This window comes from Pygocentrus nattereri, chromosome 4 (genome assembly GCF_015220715.1).
Source record: "Pygocentrus nattereri isolate fPygNat1 chromosome 4, fPygNat1.pri, whole genome shotgun sequence".
NCBI classification, from domain to species: Eukaryota; Metazoa; Chordata; class Actinopteri; order Characiformes; family Serrasalmidae; genus Pygocentrus; species Pygocentrus nattereri.
Genome location: NC_051214.1, coordinates 26495687 through 26512861, shown reverse-complemented (window position 1 = coordinate 26512861; position 17175 = coordinate 26495687). Strand labels below are relative to the sequence as shown.

Below are 17175 nucleotides of genomic sequence, written 5' to 3'. Positions count from 1 at the left end.
CCATGTTCTTCAGTGGTCAGGACCCCATGGACCCTCACAGAGCAGGTACTATTTGGGCGGTGGATCATTCTCAGCACTACAGTGACACTGATGTGGTGGTGGTGTGTTAGTGAGTGTTGTGCTGGTCTGAGTGGATCAGACACAGCAGTGCTGCTGGAGTTTTTAAACACCTCAGTGTCACCACTGGACTGAGAATAGTCCACCAGCCAAAAATGTCCAGCCAACAGCATCCGGTGGGCAGCGTCCTGTGACCACTGATGAAGGACTAGAGGATGACCAACACAAACGGTGCAGCAGCAGATGAGCTCTCGTCTCTGGCTTTACATCTACAAGGTGGACTGACAAGGTAGGAGAGTTTAATAGAGTGGACAGTGAGTGGACACAGTATTTAAAAACTCCAGCAACACTGTTGTGTCTGATCCACTCGTACCAGCACAACACACACTATCACACCACCACCATGTCAGTGTTACTGCAGTTCTGAGAATGATCCACCACCCAAATAGTCACTGCTCTGTGAGGGTTCATGTGGGTCCTGACTACTGAAGAACAGGGTAAAAGGGGCTAACAAAGTATCAGGGAAACAGATGGACTACAGTCTGTAACTGTAGAACTACAAAGTGCTCCTCTATAGTAAGTGGAGGAGATAAAATGGACTATGAGCGTAGAAATAAGGAAGTGGTCATAATGTTATGCCTGATCGGTGTATCTAACTTTCTCACTGCAGTATAGTGTGCTGTCCTCTCAAGGTCACTTTCAAATTAAATGTCCAGGACTAGGACTGCAAAATATGGAGGAAATTCCATGCTGTGGTCAGACTGCTGTGATCACAGTTTGGCTGTCACTATATTAAAAAGTTGGGGCATAACAATGTTCATAGTCAATTTCAATAAGATTTCTGATTCTGAGGCTAAGATTTAATTCGATTTTTGATAGTTTGTGTTTTTAATGTCTTAAATTCTACAGAGTTCTAATTCTAAACTACCTCAGATTTGTGCAGCTTAGATATATGCAAATTTACTCAAAATCTAAACACTGCAAAGGAGCATGTCCTTCTGCAGTGTGTGATCTCGTAAAACATCACAACTGAGTAATAAAGAGTACAAGAACAGACAGAAGGCTCCCAAGTGCATAGTTTTGATCACTGACTGTGGTTTCTATAAAAGGAAATCAATGGAAGACCCTTGAGAGAGAATGATAGTTGTAACAATGACACACCTTTAAATTTTGATATACTGTTTCACATCTTATATTTAAATTTCTCGATACTGCACTTAGTTGGTTAAAACCTTATTATCAATATAATATGATTAAAGACCTGCATTGCTTTGAACATTAAAAAAAGGATCTAATTCTTCAGCGCTCAGCTGCATATTGTAGCCTTCTCTGATATCACTGCTGTGAAGGCCAATATCCAGATAACTATTAAACAATGTGCAGCTCTAACCAGAACCTGGATTAAAATGAAACCTGCAATCCAGGAAGTCAATAAAAAAAAAATCTTCAGATGAATGATAGAGCACACTTTGCACTGCAATAGATTAGAGGTAATTCCACACACACACACACACACACACACAGAGGTAGAGAGAGTGCAAGTCTGAGCACAGCACACAAGTCTTAGGTGGGCTTTTGTAAGTGTTCATCATTCCTTACAACCCCATCGGCATCATACTGTTCTTAAAGAGACTCAAATGTGGTAATTACTGACTGTCACTGTATGTTCTACAGGTTCTACAGTGTGATCTACAGATGCATCATAAACCACACTGTGACATAATCAGGGTTTTAGTGTTGTCTCTTTAAGAAGCAGCCTCGTAAAAAGCTTCTCCCGGCTGCTCTGTTTACCTGGGCCTTCAGATACTGTTACCTCTACACGTGCGTCATGCTTAGCCTCCTTACCGTCCGTCGCCATGGTTGCGGCGAGCCTTTTGCTCCTGCAGCTTGAGTAGAGAGGAGGGGGGGAAATAAGCACAAGGTATTTTCCGGCCACAGCGAATGTGCTTTTGAGTGGGAGTTTGCATTCGAGAGTGTATGGGTGAAGAAAAAAGGGGGAGTGGAGAAGATTAGAGGAAATGTGAGCTCTCTGTCTAGCAGTGTTCCAGAGCATACTCAGGGATTCCTCAGCACCTCAGCTGCATCTGTTCATTCTACTGAGTATGCATAGACTGGACCATATTTCACTGTTACAGAATGGATGTGATTCTGACACAGGCATCTCAACCTCAAATCGGGTGGCGCTGGCCAGGTGGTCTTCTCCAAGGGGGGCCAGTTGAACAAATGCAGGAGAAAAAGTTTTTTTTCATGTTTGAAATTTAACTACATGATTTTTTTTTTCATCTGACCTTTGGCCTAATGTTGAAAATGAAAAGCATGTCTTAGTCACTGTTTTAGCAATTCTCCATGTCATGTTATCATTATTAGTAATAGTAGTGGTGGTAGTATACATACATAGTATTTAATAAATCTTTTAGTTTTTAGTTTAATTAAATCAAGTAAGCATACATTTAACACTTGAATTACAATTACTCCTTTTATGATAGCACTGGCTATCCTGCTGAATGCAAGAAAAGTTGGGAAAAAAAAGGCTTGCGAAATGAGTTTAAGGTGAAGTTGTAAATATGTGACAGGCTTGTGGCTTGTATCCCACAGCATCTCAAATAACCACGCCCACTTATCCAGCCTGCACATTTTCAGCACTGCAGTTGCCATTTCACATACAGAAGTCTCTGGTGACAGAACAGAGGTTTAATGTCACATATGGAAAATTTCTGTGATGTTTACAGGCTCTCTGGGCTAAATAGATTATATTCTGTCCTTACTAAACTAATTAAATAGTTAACAAGCTCTAATGATATTCAGGCACAAGACAGGCATATGGCCAAAAACATACATCACACAACTACACGAACAGGCAAGCTTTGCTCTACGCAAGACATGGTTGTGTGTTGATGCCTTGTAAAACATGTAATGGCACAATTTATAATGCAACACAAGCACAAGCTGCATTCTGGGCGCTACAGCAAAGGCCGCTATAGTGACAGAGAAGCTTGGCCCAGCTGTCTTATGCCACCAGCGTGCTTTCTCTTCATAAACTCTTGTAGCAGATGAGCAGTTGGACGAGTCTCTTGCAACAATGTTTTGCCTGCATAAACATATATATGACACATCATCCCCCATTCATTTTGAAAGAACAGGTGAAGCAGCTCCCACTCCTCACGCTTAGCTATTGTGGTTGCAATGACAGTTGATCTCATTCAGATTTTTCCCCCATTGCCCCTTGAGTAGTGAGAGTTTTAGTGCAAGTTGAGTTTGCACCGAAGGGCTGTGCATTTGTAAAAGGTTAACCAAGCGCTGTCATTTGCATTTGTGCACTTGCTCTGACTTTGATTCTGGCCTGAGGTTAAAATCTTTACTGAAGGAATCAACTGCAACTTCCAAAATAAATATTATGTTCAATTTCACATTATAGCAGCTATCCGCTATAAACCTCTGTTAGCTTGGTGCTGACTTAAAACATCCCATAGAGGGATTAACAGAAATTAGCATTGTCTTAACTGTGGAAAAGGGGTAATCAAAACCTACTTATGCAGCAATTACAAGATTTCCTCAAGCTTTGGCTGATACACGTTCATAAATTAGTGACTGTTAGTGACAACAAAAGTCTAACTTAGGGCCTCTATGCTGTGCTCCACTGCAGCCACGATCAAGCTCAATACCGCATCTTAATAAACACACCGTTATCCCACCCCATCCACTGAGACAGCCAATGAGAGCATGGGCATTAGCATTTGTGTGCTAAATTAACATCCAGAAAACAACATTTTTACCATAGAGAATTAAAGGCAGAGTCAACCACATTGTACACACAGGTGTTACAACTTTTTGTACTCTTCAAACAAAACAGTAAAACATGTCTCTATTAAGATTAGTAACTGAATAATAAGTGTTAACAATCGATTATTCGTCCTCGCTTTCTTCCTCTGATGTAGAGTATTGACGTTCCTGTCAATGTCCATTGTCCACTCTTTCTTTCATTCTTTTCTCTCTCTCTCTGTCACCTCACTGAACAGAAAGACTCAATATGCTCAAACATTTATAAACAAGTAATCAAGTCGCCTGAGACAACAGTACCCGCACCTAAAGAGCAATTACCGCTTCAGAGAAAGAGAAAGGCAGAGACAGCGTTTATTCATGGGGATAAATTAAAGGCTCTGGTTACACACATCTTTGGGTGTTGGTGTATTTGTGTATGTGTGCATATTGTGTATTAAGCCTATCAGAAAACAGCACAGTGCCATTAGATCCTTTAATATACCACATTACAGGCATGGGTTTGTTGAGCCAACAGTCTGTGCATAATTAAGATTAATGACTGTGAACATTCACCATCATCATCTTATGATACAGTTAAGCACACATACGCAGTATGTTAGGGACAGTCCCTATAAATCTGTATTTATAACACGACCTTCTTCAAGGATAATTACATCGACTTTTCATAAATTCTGCATATTCATTGAGAGTCATTCAGACGAGTTGAAGGTGAAATGGTTAATTGGAGAGAAACTTGTTGACTCTGTTTTCAATACAGTGGTGCTGACAGGAACCAGAGGTCGCATAAGTACATTTAATGAATATATTTTTTTTGCTATCAAAAACAATCAGTAAACCTACACATTTTATATTTTAAATAGCTTGATCCAGCCAGGGTCGCGGTAGCAGCAGGGAAAGACCCAGAAATCCCAGACGACCCTGTCCCCTGCGACTTTCTCCAGCTTTCTGTGGGACCCCCAGCTGCTACCACTCCAATTTTGGAGATATAATCAGTCCAGCGGGTCCTAGGACGACCTCGGGTCTTGTTCTAGTATGTGCCGTGTCTGGTAAACCTCCAATGGGAGGTGGCCAAGGGCACCCCAATCAGATGCCCGAACCATCTCAACTGGCTCCTCTCAATGTAAAGGAGTAGCAGTTCTACTCTTCCCGGATGTCACCATATCAAATACAGTGTAGCCCTTCCACCCTGCAAAGAAAGCTAATTTATGCCGCTTGAATCTGCAGTCTCATTCTTTTGGTCATTACCCAAAGCTCATGACCACTGTTGAGGGTGGAGATGTAGCCCGACTGGTAAACAGAGAGCTTTGCCTTATGGCTCACTGCCATTTTATCATACAGTCTGGTACATACAGCAACTGCATTACTGCTGCCATCTGTCCCATCCCGACGTTGTCGTGGCGGGAGGGCTTGTGTGGTCTTGGGATCTTTAGAGATAAGTCATCTGGATCAGTTGGCTCCTGGTAGGGTCTCCCAAGGCGAACAGGTCTGGAGTGAAGATCCACTCTAACTCTGGGCAAAATCCCCCATGATCAAGGGACTCAGGATACTGTGTACGCCTCAAACATTTGATTCCCATCATCACCAATGTGAGCACCCCTGAGTCAGTAAGTTTCTCTAAAATTGTGCATTTCACATCAAACCACTGAATGAGTTTACATCTTAATGACTGAATTATACAGATACAAAAATCAGTAGAATTCAGTGCTTAAAGCTAACCGCTTACCAAGTTAGCTTGCCTAATACTCAGCACTGCACATACAACCTGAACCACATGGCTGTACTTTCTTTCTTTCATTTCTTTCATTCCTTTGTTCCTTAAGTAGTTCTAGGTATGATCAAGTAAGTGTGAGGTACAAACTCCAAAGTTCTAGATTCTTATTTTGACTAGCATAATGGTAAGGTCTGAGACAAGTGGACTAATTTAAGGGTGGGGTGCAGTGTCCAAATTGCTGTGTAATTATTCTGGGTAAAATGATGAGCATCAAAACAGTCCAACTAAATTGAACTCTGATGACTAACAGGTTCTAGCTATTAAACTGATAAATGAAAAAAGTAAAATATTATATATAAGTTTAACATAAATATTTGAAGCAAAGTGGTAAGTATAAACATATTCACACTTGATTTCAATGTAAAGGAGACAGGAAAGTTAAATGGCATAAAAATGATGACAGAAAATACAAAAATAGATTTCAAAAGTAAACAATAGGGACGGAGTAAAAAAATTGCTTTCCTTTACAGCCCAGATTCAGTTTCATTTATAGGTAACAGACAGGTTACTTCATATAACTACATTATCATTTTTACTCAAAATAACTACAGAGTACTGTGAAATACCTTGGAACTCACCACCATGTTACTAAAAGTAATTACCTAGTAATTTGGAGTTTATACATCACATTTACCTGGTCAATAGCTGGAATTTAAAGGACTGTAAAAACACTGTTAATCATGTTTCTACTCCTCTAACAATTATCAGATGACTAGTCTGTCACTGCCAGAACTATAATTACTATGATTTGCTCACAAATAAGCCACCTCATTTCAGACAGACACCTTATGGCACCAGTGTCTTACATCAGCGCTGTGCTGTCTGAGACTTTCAGAACTGTGAACTTTTTCTTTTCTTGACATTCTTGTGTGTGTGTGTGTGTGTGTGTGTGTGTGTGTGTGTGTGTGTGTGTGTGTGTGTGTGTGTCCTCCAAAAACACACAGATCATTCTGAACAGAAAGCCTCACTGTGTTAACATGTTTGGCTGCAATGAAGTATACACATAATTAAATGCTGTGTGTTTGTGTGTGTGTGTGTGTGTGTGTGTGTGTGTGTGTGTGTGTGTGTGTGTGTGTGAACGTCTGGCTGTTTGCGTTTCTGTCTAGGCATGAGTGTGTGTATCTGTGACAGAGAGAGAAATAAAAGACCTCTTCCATCCCTTTTATGTTTTGTGTCTGAAGGCTAAAAGACTGTGTTCTCTGTTGAAGTTGAATCAAGGCCACCTTTTGTCTGCTGTGTGGCTCCATTTACATGGTTTTCTGTGTCATGTCTGCTTTTTGTCAGAAAACGACCAGGCCTGCTTCTCTAAGATGCAAAACCAACACAAGGGTCCTTAGAATGACATACTAATCTGCACACTATGCACAATCATACACCTCTGAGGATGTCAGTCTGTAGGCTCCAGGTCTTAGCCGGTTTTCTTGGTGAGAAAAATGAATGGCGCTTTCAAAAATCACTAATATCTGTTCTGTGGCAACCAGAAATGCTACAGCTTGAGTATCTGGCATTGGTATATAACAGTGTTCAAGCTCAATAATAGTTGTCTTATTGCGTAATGTTTCAGTGTGCAACCACAGGAAATGATATTTCCTTAAAGCCGTATTGTGTAAGATTTTCTTAAAATTGAAAGTTGCAGCATGACTAAATAAGGAGAAAAAAGTCACATGAAAATATGGTGTGTATAGCCTAAAACAATAATCTAAAACTCAGAGGTTGCAGGGTTTTTTTTAAACCACACTGTATGTGTTTACATATTAATGTCACACACACGCTCAAAATCAGGAGGTCCAGCTTGATGAGGCCTTGAAGATATTTCATGTGTCTAGTCTTGAGTTTTAGGTGAGATCTCAGTAAAGTTACACATTAAGCTCAGATGCACTAAAATTATAATGCTCATGCTTATCTACAGTTAAATTAAATACAGCAATCTCATTAAGAACTCAACCACTTTTCATCCAAGACAAAGAGCCATCACGGATTTAATGCTTGGAGTAACTGTAATTGTTATGGGCCAGCCTACTCTCATCTACTTTTTGTCTAATGCTATTTTTTCCAAAGAAATTTTAATATCACCATATCAACACCAAGTCTCTTGTTACATGAGTAACATGTATGGATGAATTATTCCTATTTTGACTGCCAAATGACCTCGTAATTCAAAAGATCTAGTTACAGTTGAGGTAGAAATATACAAGACAAAACACATCAGGTTCAGAACATTTTTGTTTACCACAGGCCATGATATCGGAAAACCTAATTTATTCTGCTCATACAGGAAACCAGCCTTGACTTCCTAACTGCTTGGATTTCCTAACTACCCAGGATGGACTACTGAATGACACAACTTCAGAGATCTATGTGGTATAAGGCCCAATCCCATTTCAGCATTTGCCGCCACCACTTAGCCATTAGCCCTCTGTTTTGCGTGTTCACATCTAGGGTTAAGATGTCCAGATTTTTGTTGAAATAGAGGGGTAGGGCGAAGTTTTAGGGCTACATGGCCCTCCAAACAGATTGCTGTGAGAAAAGAAGACAAAGCGTCAAGATGGCTGCATGAGCGACCAAAGAAATCCACAAATGTGAGAATTTTCTCTGTTAAAAATGATGATAATCAGTGTATTGTCTTAAATAGTACTTCAATGTATCGTGGTTGTTCTCTTCATAACAGGCATAAAAGAATCGCTAATAGCATGCTAATATCTCGGCAGTTAACTAGTTAACTTTCCCGTTCCACCTTAAATAGTCCAGTAGTATTGATGCCTGAGGCAACAGAATGTAACTGCTGCACCATTTAAGGTGGAGTAGGAAAATTCTAACAAGAAGCTGGTGAATAGCTGACTTCAGCATCGCATCACCAAATAATTAGTGGTGGCGATAATAAATAATACCCCATCTTTGAAGGCACATGATGCCCTAAATGTAACTAAAAAATGTAGCTGAGGATGCTGAAATTTTCCCTTCTCTCCTATCACTGAAGACAAGCCAGGTCACCTATAGAGCACCACTAGTAGCCTGTTAATGAAGCAAGGTTTTTAATTTCTTATTTTATTTTTTTATTTGAAGGTTGTCCTATTTTGTAGAGCACGATTTCCACTACTACCCCTTGTAACTCAGTTCCAATAGGTTAGGGTGACACTCAAAAACAAGGGGTAAGGGTAAAAAGAAGAAATGGGATTGAGCCTAAAACTTTAACATCATAAAAAATCACTGTGGTCCTTGTTAAATCTAAAGGCAGTGTCTCAGCATAAGTGTGAATATATGTGTCTGTCTGTGACAGCCAGTGTGTTTGTGTGTGTTGTTCTGTGACTGTCACTGAAAATGTGAGAGTGTGAGTGTGTCTGAACTGCAGAAGCTGCAGATGGGCTGATGGTAGAAGCACGAGGAGCAGCATGTGCTCTGGAGTAAGAGACATTGCCTCAATCAGTCATGACAGACACACACACACACACACACACACACACACACACACACACACACACACACACACACACACACACACACACACACACACACACACACACAGCTGCAGCTCACTTCTGGCTTACTTCAGAAGCATGATGTTCAACTTGCTGACAACCTTTGCTTCATGCAACACAGTAGCGCAAGCTAATCTTAGCTGCTTTACTGAAAACAGCCTCAGGCATTTTGACACAATTGATAAAAAATCTCTCAAATCTTTCAAACTTACTTTCTAAGCATAACTGTCATTATTCTCTGAGTCTGAGAGTATCCTGCTTCTTGAAGCAAAAAAATTTAGAATGAAGACATTGCATTAGCATGTTTGAAGTGCATATAAAACATTTATAGCTTTAAAATTAACATGTCTAACAGCTTATCAGAAATATTGCTTCCTACCTGCCCTGAAAAAGAAACTGGGTCCAATTTTGAGGGCCTGCTTGTCAACTACAAGCCAGCAAACATCAGTGACTTAGTGCTAGCATATTGTTAGGTCTATGAAGCAATGTGGGATAGAGCTAAGCTCATCCTCATAAAAAGTCCCAAACAAAGTATCATGAGGACACAAGTGGACTAAATGTGAATTCTGCTGAACTGTCTTGGTGTACTAGTGATAATGCTTTGGTGCTCATTTTAGTACCTGGAGCTGCAGAGAGATCAGTAGTGCGGTACTGCTGATCACACTGTACAATATTCCGATGATAATGTGAAATACACTGGGAGTTCTAACAGACCTTGCAGAGGTATTGCATGATATCATGCCACTAAAAACTGGACACAAATTAAGCCTAGGCTTGGAATAAATGGTAATATCAATCATGAGTCACCACTAAGAAACAGACCTAAGCTTAATCTGGGTCTAGGAAACTTACCCAATTAGTTTTCGCAGGACTAGTATGCTAAAAACACATAGCAGCTGTGTTGTAACAGATACAAAGGGCAAAGCTTGCATGGCAAAAAGCACAATAGCATTGCTCTACGGACAGCAGTCTTGCAATAATGATGGCATTTTCTTGGTATCACAGCTCATTTAGCCATATCTTAGTATCAATACACTGATTTTATCCAGCAAACCTCTAATGGCAGGCTTGCAGTGTTTGCCTGAAGTCATACTGGATTAGTTTAGTGGCTTAGCTGTAACACTGGTGAGATGGAGGACTGCACAGCGCTTAGCGAAGCCGGCCCAAGTGCCTGTGTTTGTGGTGCATGGAAGTGCACCTTTACCTAGTTTGGCTGCACAAGACGAAAGTGCCGCACACCATTGCAGGAAAACCTTAGGGAACATGGGATCAAGCTTCTGCACCTGGCTTTATAACCCACTTGTTGTTGCTCCTTGTCGCTTAGGAGAGAAATACAACACAACCCGTGAATCATGCCTAGACTCTATATATCTACAAATCAAAGGTTATAATATAAATGGCATTGGACTGGATGGTGATGGTACTGGTGGAAGTGATGAAAGTGGTTATGGTGACCACATATAATACATATAAAACGATCTCTGGAAATGGAAGCTCATAAGCCTTTATTTAAAATTAGGTCACTATGAACATACATGCTGCTTAATGACACATCTGTAAAAATGTAAATAAAAACTGCTGACTCATGGAAGCTATTTATCTACATCGTAAAAGTGTCAGGGATGCACTAATCATATTTCTTTGTCAGATTCTTTAGTTACAGCCAAATAGTTATTATTTTTTGGATTTTTTTTTTTATGAAGCCATCAGCTCATACAGAAGCTCATAGCCTACATGAGTGCATGAGACACAACAGCACATTTCCAGCACTTTATATCGGCCAAACAGATTATAAATAACAATTATTTGCTGTTTAATTGGCCCACTTTAAATTCATTAATGAAAAACTAGTTGCCTATTTTGAAGTGCTACATCGAAAGTAGGAGGGAAATAGCAATTTGTAAAATTGGTCAAGCACAATTATGCTCTGGCATTTTGCTATAGATACAGCATGAGAATGCCTTATTCAGTTTTAAGACATTAAACTGCAACACAGATTGGTCACAATAAAAAGAATAAATTGGTCAGTTGCCAATCCTGTCTTTGCATGTGTTCATATGTACTATAATGCTGCATCACTTCGCTTTACATTTACTATTAGCATTTACTATTACTATTATCATCTTTGCCAACATTCATTGGCTTTTCAACAAACTGTGCATACAGGCTCTCAAAGAGGCTGGAGAAAAAGATGGAGAAAAAGAAGAGTCAAAGAAGATACTACAGAATAATTTGATATACTCACTGACACATTAAGAATGCAATAATGAGGCTATATAGTTTGTTATATTCATGCAACAACAAAAACTACAGCAGACCATACACAAATGACTCTTAATATCACTATTAGAAAAAAAAAAGAAATTGATTAAGCACATCATGGAGTGGTTAGCTTGTTTGTGTATGTGCAGTAATGTTCATCTTGGTGAGTACAGTAAAGCTGCAGCACCAGCCTGTGTGAAGATGTTGGCGTGACAGGACTACGAGATAACGGCCGTCTCGAGAACAGAAGCACATTGTGCTGTAACTCAGCTACACTATAGTCCATTCACAATGAGCGCTTGATTATGTATCTTCAGAGGAAGCCATAATACGGTTGCTGTCTTTGTGAATGTGGGCTTACCTTGTTGTTGATTATTCTGGTGAGAGGGTATCCAACAGTATGCATGTATATGTGTGTGTGTGTGTGTCCGTTCCACCTGCCTGCTGTTACTGTGTAACTGGGGCATTACTTGGAGTCAGATGTCACTTTGCGCAGGTGCAGTATGACCCAAAGAAGCGTATAAGTGTGTAAATGTTGGTCAACTCACACGTGCATGTTGCTATACATGATGTGTGATCTAAAAATGATCGATCCATCATAATATACATTTACAGTACTGTGCTCAGGCCATTTATTTCATTTCCAGTCAAAACGGCCATTAAGTACAAATTATTCATTTTAGCGTCATGAAAATAACTCCAGAAAACACAGATCTAGCAGAAGATTAACAAACAAAAATAATACCATTCTTTTAGTAGTTAGTGTTCACCCGTTGTCTTTATTATACGACAGCTTCCCTTCTTTTCAGGACACTTGCTTTGAGTTTTTCAAAGAAATGTGCAGGGATATTTTTCCAAACCTCCAAAGTTCAATATTAGAAGTGTTTGTCAGTTTCTCATGATCCCAAATCCCCCAAGAAATCATAAATACAAACAATCTATAAAACCTTATTCCGCATCTCTTTTTGTCTATTTTTTTCCTTTCTGGCTTCTTGAGAGCTACACACCCTTTCAGACTCATAGTGCTGAGTTCTCTTGTCACAGTGGAAGGATGGACAGAAGCACCTGTGGATTTTTCCGATCAGAAGCAGCTTGATTTTCTCCTCTCTCTCAAAGAGGAAAGCTTTAAGTGCTGTTTATCAGGTATGGACTTTGGTGGTTTACCAGGTCTTGCGTAGTTGTTAGGAGTTACCGTCTGTATCTTTCAAGAAGTTTTTGAACTCCAGTTTTGGAAAGTCCTGTTTTTCTTCTCTTATTTTCTCTTGATTTTCACCTTCCTTGTCCAAGTGGATGGTCTTATATTCATTCTTCTTAGAAATGTCCTCTGCAAGGCAGCTAAGGTGTGTCTGGGTAGTGCCTTGTGTGAATGTTAGCTTCTCTTTTAAGCGTAACATAATTTGAGTGGGAGTAACTTTTGTCATTATCTTCTGTTAGGTGAACACAGCTGTAATGTGCTGGCTTTAAGAAGAATGAAAGGAATTAAAATGGCACTATGCACAAAAATAAAGAGTAGTGTTGTTTCTGTGTAATTTCCTTTTGACTGTTTGCTTTTTGACTGTTTTTTGAAACTGATAAACTAATAACTTGTACTTACTCACTCTTTAACTGGAAATGAAATAGTCTCTGACTTGCACAGTCAAGCATAAGACTTAATAATGTAAAATGCTGTACGTATAATGCACGTTTGTATGCATGCGGCAATGTTACGTTTTTACATTGTAGTATCAGTAAGTAATGCATGGAAGAATGTGTGAAGAGAGAGGAGAAAGAGAAAAAAATCAAGAGAAAATAATATTCAGTATGTGTTCATACATATTCATGAGCATGACCGAATGACAGTGAAGGAAAGAAAAGAATTAAAGGAGAGAGAGAGTGGGTGATAGTGGTGAGGTAGCATGGTTTATACAGCCATCTCTGTTTCTGCTAACAGAATGGCACTCTGTTCCTCGGCCAGCTTAGCAAAGCAAGAGGAACAGATGGGCATTGATCATTTCAAACTGCCTGGCTCATACAAAGACTAGAATTGTTGAAAAACTGTAAATATGCAAGTGTGCGCGTGTGCACACACACATGCACATGCTTATGTGTGTATGAATAAACTTGTGGTACACCACAGAATTGACCCCTATATCATGGCACTAAATCTAGGGCTGTACCATGGGCTTCAGTTAGGCTATTAAAGGAGAATTCAATCAGCTTCATCAAAATCCCTGCATGACTAGATTGTTAAGATATAAACAAACCATTCAAAGAAGTCTGATGGGACATGTGTCATTTGAAAGAAACTTACCAAACTATTAGAATTAGTCACAACAGTGGTGATGGGAACCAGGCATCTGAAGGGTTTAATGCCCATAAAAGGTACATCACATAAAGGTATTAGAAGACATGGGTGTGACTACTGATGCCTCACACATTGCTTAACAATAGTTCTGAGACAATTTGGTCTATAGTGTGTATTTTTTAATTTAGAAGCAATGTGTTCTAAGGCAAAATATCCCCCAAACAATAAAGTATGTTTTATTATTTGCCACTACCATTATTAGCTTTACATATGAAGCTCAAAAGACAAATGTAGGTTTACTGGCAGTTTTGAATAGCAAATAAAATTGCTATATGCCCTCTGTAGACTTCATGAGCTCTGGTTCCTATCAGCATTATTGTAAAGAAATCCGAGTTGATAGATTTCTCTATAATGCACAATAACAACGTCAGCAGATATTTGCTCAAAAGTATTGGCGGATATAAATCCCTATAAATGGGAAAAAAGGGAGAATTCCCCTTTAAAGGAATACTCTTTAAGTATTTAAAGATATTTTCAACCAAATCTCAGTCTGCCAAATGTGTAGCATATGGTCCATAACCACTGACAGTGATTTCTCTGTGCTTACCAAAAAACAAAAGAAAGAAAGAACAACGTATCAACTTAAAAAATGCACTTATAATAGAAGACAATGGGCAGGTCCTTCTGTTATAAATGCATCCTCCATAAGTTTTCATGTTCTTTTACTTGGTAACTGAAAATGTGTCAAAAGTGAAGTCTGTGGTAATCGATCACATGCTACATGTAAGGCACATAGAGATTATGTTGAAAAATGCTACAAAATTCCTTCAAAAAGATCTAGATCCAATTTTCATTGCTAATGAACAAGCTACATATGGATTTGTAGTACAGCATCCTCACAGTTAAGAGCAAGTTATGATATTAGGCTCTAGAAAAGTGTTAGAGTGCCTATCTAACGCTGCTGTCGGAAAAAAATCTTGTGTCTCCATTTTTGTCGTTTTGTACTTTTTTTTACAGAATTTGAAAATGCCAGCACACCTTCACAACGTGCCAAAATTTCACGATGATCGGGGTACCAGAAATGCTCCAAACGTGCTTGGGAAGAATGTTTTTTCCTTCTCCTGTAAAATTAACATTTTGGAGATACAAAGTTTTCTACCAACAGCATCGATAATCTTCCTTAGCCTTAAGAAGAGTTTAAAATGCACCTAAATAAGAGTGCAAAGAATATAGCTGTAAACCAAAACATGGCTGTAGTATGTATTCATAGATAAAACATTAATTTTCCCCATTTCTAATCAGTGATTCTCAGCGGTGTTCCACTCCTCAGTAGTGTTAATGTACAGCCAGAAATGTAGTGTGGATGGACGTTGAGGGTCCTTCAGTTAAACTTCACTTCAAAGAATGCACTGAACCCGTCTCTGGCAGCAAGCAGGCACATTTAATAACGCTCACTCCCACGGGCCTAATGCAGAAGGAAATCTGAGAGCAATCCAACTCAATGTGAAGACACTACATGCTGCAATTGTAGAAAATGCAGGCCAGGGCCATGAACTCACTGATCTATCATAGCCTTATTCTTTTACAGTACTGTGCCAGCATTAAGTGATAGCTCGGTGGTTCAATGTTTTTCTCAGCTAGTCTACAGTGTTCATTCATAAGGGCTTGCAAGGGTTCAGAGATGTTTAGGTACAGCACAAAAGCTGCCTGCTTTAGAAGTAGGAAGTATGATTGTGGGTGGGTGGATCACACATGAGACATATTTCATGTTCTAAATCCGTTGGAATTCAGATCTGGTTGCCAAAATGCATTGAGGCCTAAGCATTTCGAGTTAATCCCTATGTTCGTTTAGCAACCAGACCTGTCATTCACATTCCTTATTTTACAGTATCGATGAAATACCTGACCTAGGTATGCATGTTTCCAATACCCCTAATATGACCCATATTTTGACAATCAATTGGTAAAACAGGTTTCACCTTCAGTCTAAGTCATTCAGTAATGCAGTAGATGGTATATGCCTGCAGCTTAATGCTAACAGGACAGAAAAATGCACATTAACAGCTTTTGACAGCTGCATGAAGCATTTAAAATTGCAGTACATAATGCATAAAAGAGGCAGATGCTCCCTTAATTCAAAAGCCGTGCACCAGCTACATGCGATTTAAGTGTTAACCACTTCCCGTTCTACTCTCTTTAAAAAGATGGTTCTTCCAGGGCTCTTTAGTAAAGGGAATGGTTCTATTTAGAACCATGAGTTCTATACAAAAATAATCCATGCTTAAATGCTTCTTTGCATATTGGTGAAATGGCTCTTCGGGTTTATGGTATTCAAGGATGCTTATTCAAGGGTTCTTTAGTAAAGGCATTGGTTCTATGGTGCTATATAGAGCCATTTCATGCTTAAATGGTTCTTCGCATGGTGACTAGGTTCTTCAGATTAATGGAGAATGTGTTGTATGTGGTTCTGTGCAGAGCCTTTTTGAAAATGGTTCTATATAGCACCAAAAGGGGTTCTTTTATTGTTACAAGCTTGACAGCATGACCGCTTTTGGTGACATACAGAACCCTTTTCAAACAGGTTGTACATAGAACCATATGGAGCACATTCTCCAGTAATCTGAAGAACCTTTTCGCCATTCCAAGAGCCATTTAAGCACGAAATGGTTCTCTGTAGCACTATAGAACCAATCCCTTTACTAAAGAACCCTTGAATAACCATGTATGCTAATATTTTCTAGCATTTTCTACAAGTTTTCAATTAATTAGATGTGCTCAAAAAGTAAAGTTAGCCCCATCTCAAAGGCCTCAGAACTGCTTGGTTTATCAAATTCACAATTCTGCCACTGCAGCTTTAGCCTCCTCATTAGCCCACATTAGCTTTTGCTTACCTGCTAAACGTGGACCTCCATGCTGAGGTTAGGTAGGTGGGCGCTGACTGTTGACCATTATGGGGCCATTACACTTGAATGGTCCATTGCATCCTGGCACCTCCGCAATTTAGGGTGTCTGTCATCAGCAGACAAGGCTAACATACCAAACATATTTTAAAGGAGTTATTTGTGTGGGTGACAGACTAATTGTCAGAGCATTTGTTTCTTCAGAGCTGAACGATGCATTCCTGACATAGACTGTGTTCGGCCAAGGGCCTTTCTGAACAACATGACTTTGTGGTTTCAGTGAAATTAGAGATGCATCACTGTTTTGGTTTCAGTGAAATCAGAGATGCATCATCGTTTTGTTTATGTACAGAAATAGTTGCTGTGGGTCAGCGTCTTTATCATAGCCTTAGTTTAGGAGAGAGAGACAGAGAGAGAGAGAGAGAGAGAGAGAGAGGGAGGGAGGGGGAGAGAGAGCAGTCCCTGTCCCAGTGAGTATTAGAGCTACTTTGAGTTAGTTACAGTGCAGAAAAGCTGTTTAAAATGAGAAGAGATATTGAGTTGAACCTCGTGCTGTAATTACAGTACGTATCCAGAGAAACAGGTTTTTAATACTCTTTCTTTCTGTTTCAGACATGATGCATCTACAGTACTGTGCAAATGAGA

General features: G+C 39.5%; 1 protein-coding gene across 2 annotated transcripts in view; it reads right to left on the bottom strand.

Annotated features, from left to right (window-relative positions):
• The window catches only part of cracd (capping protein inhibiting regulator of actin dynamics), a 43241-nt gene that overhangs the window by 16472 nt on the left and 9594 nt on the right, over window positions 1–17175 (bottom strand). The window contains exon 2 of one of the 2 annotated variants that reach the window (XM_037537929.1): window positions 10289–10403. The exons of the other annotated variant lie outside the window; for it this stretch is intronic. Coding sequence (XP_037393826.1) covers window positions 10289–10349 — 61 coding nt within the window. The 5' untranslated portion in view covers window positions 10350–10403. The remainder of the gene's footprint in view (window positions 1–10288; window positions 10404–17175) is intronic. 2 annotated transcript variants of the gene reach the window in all.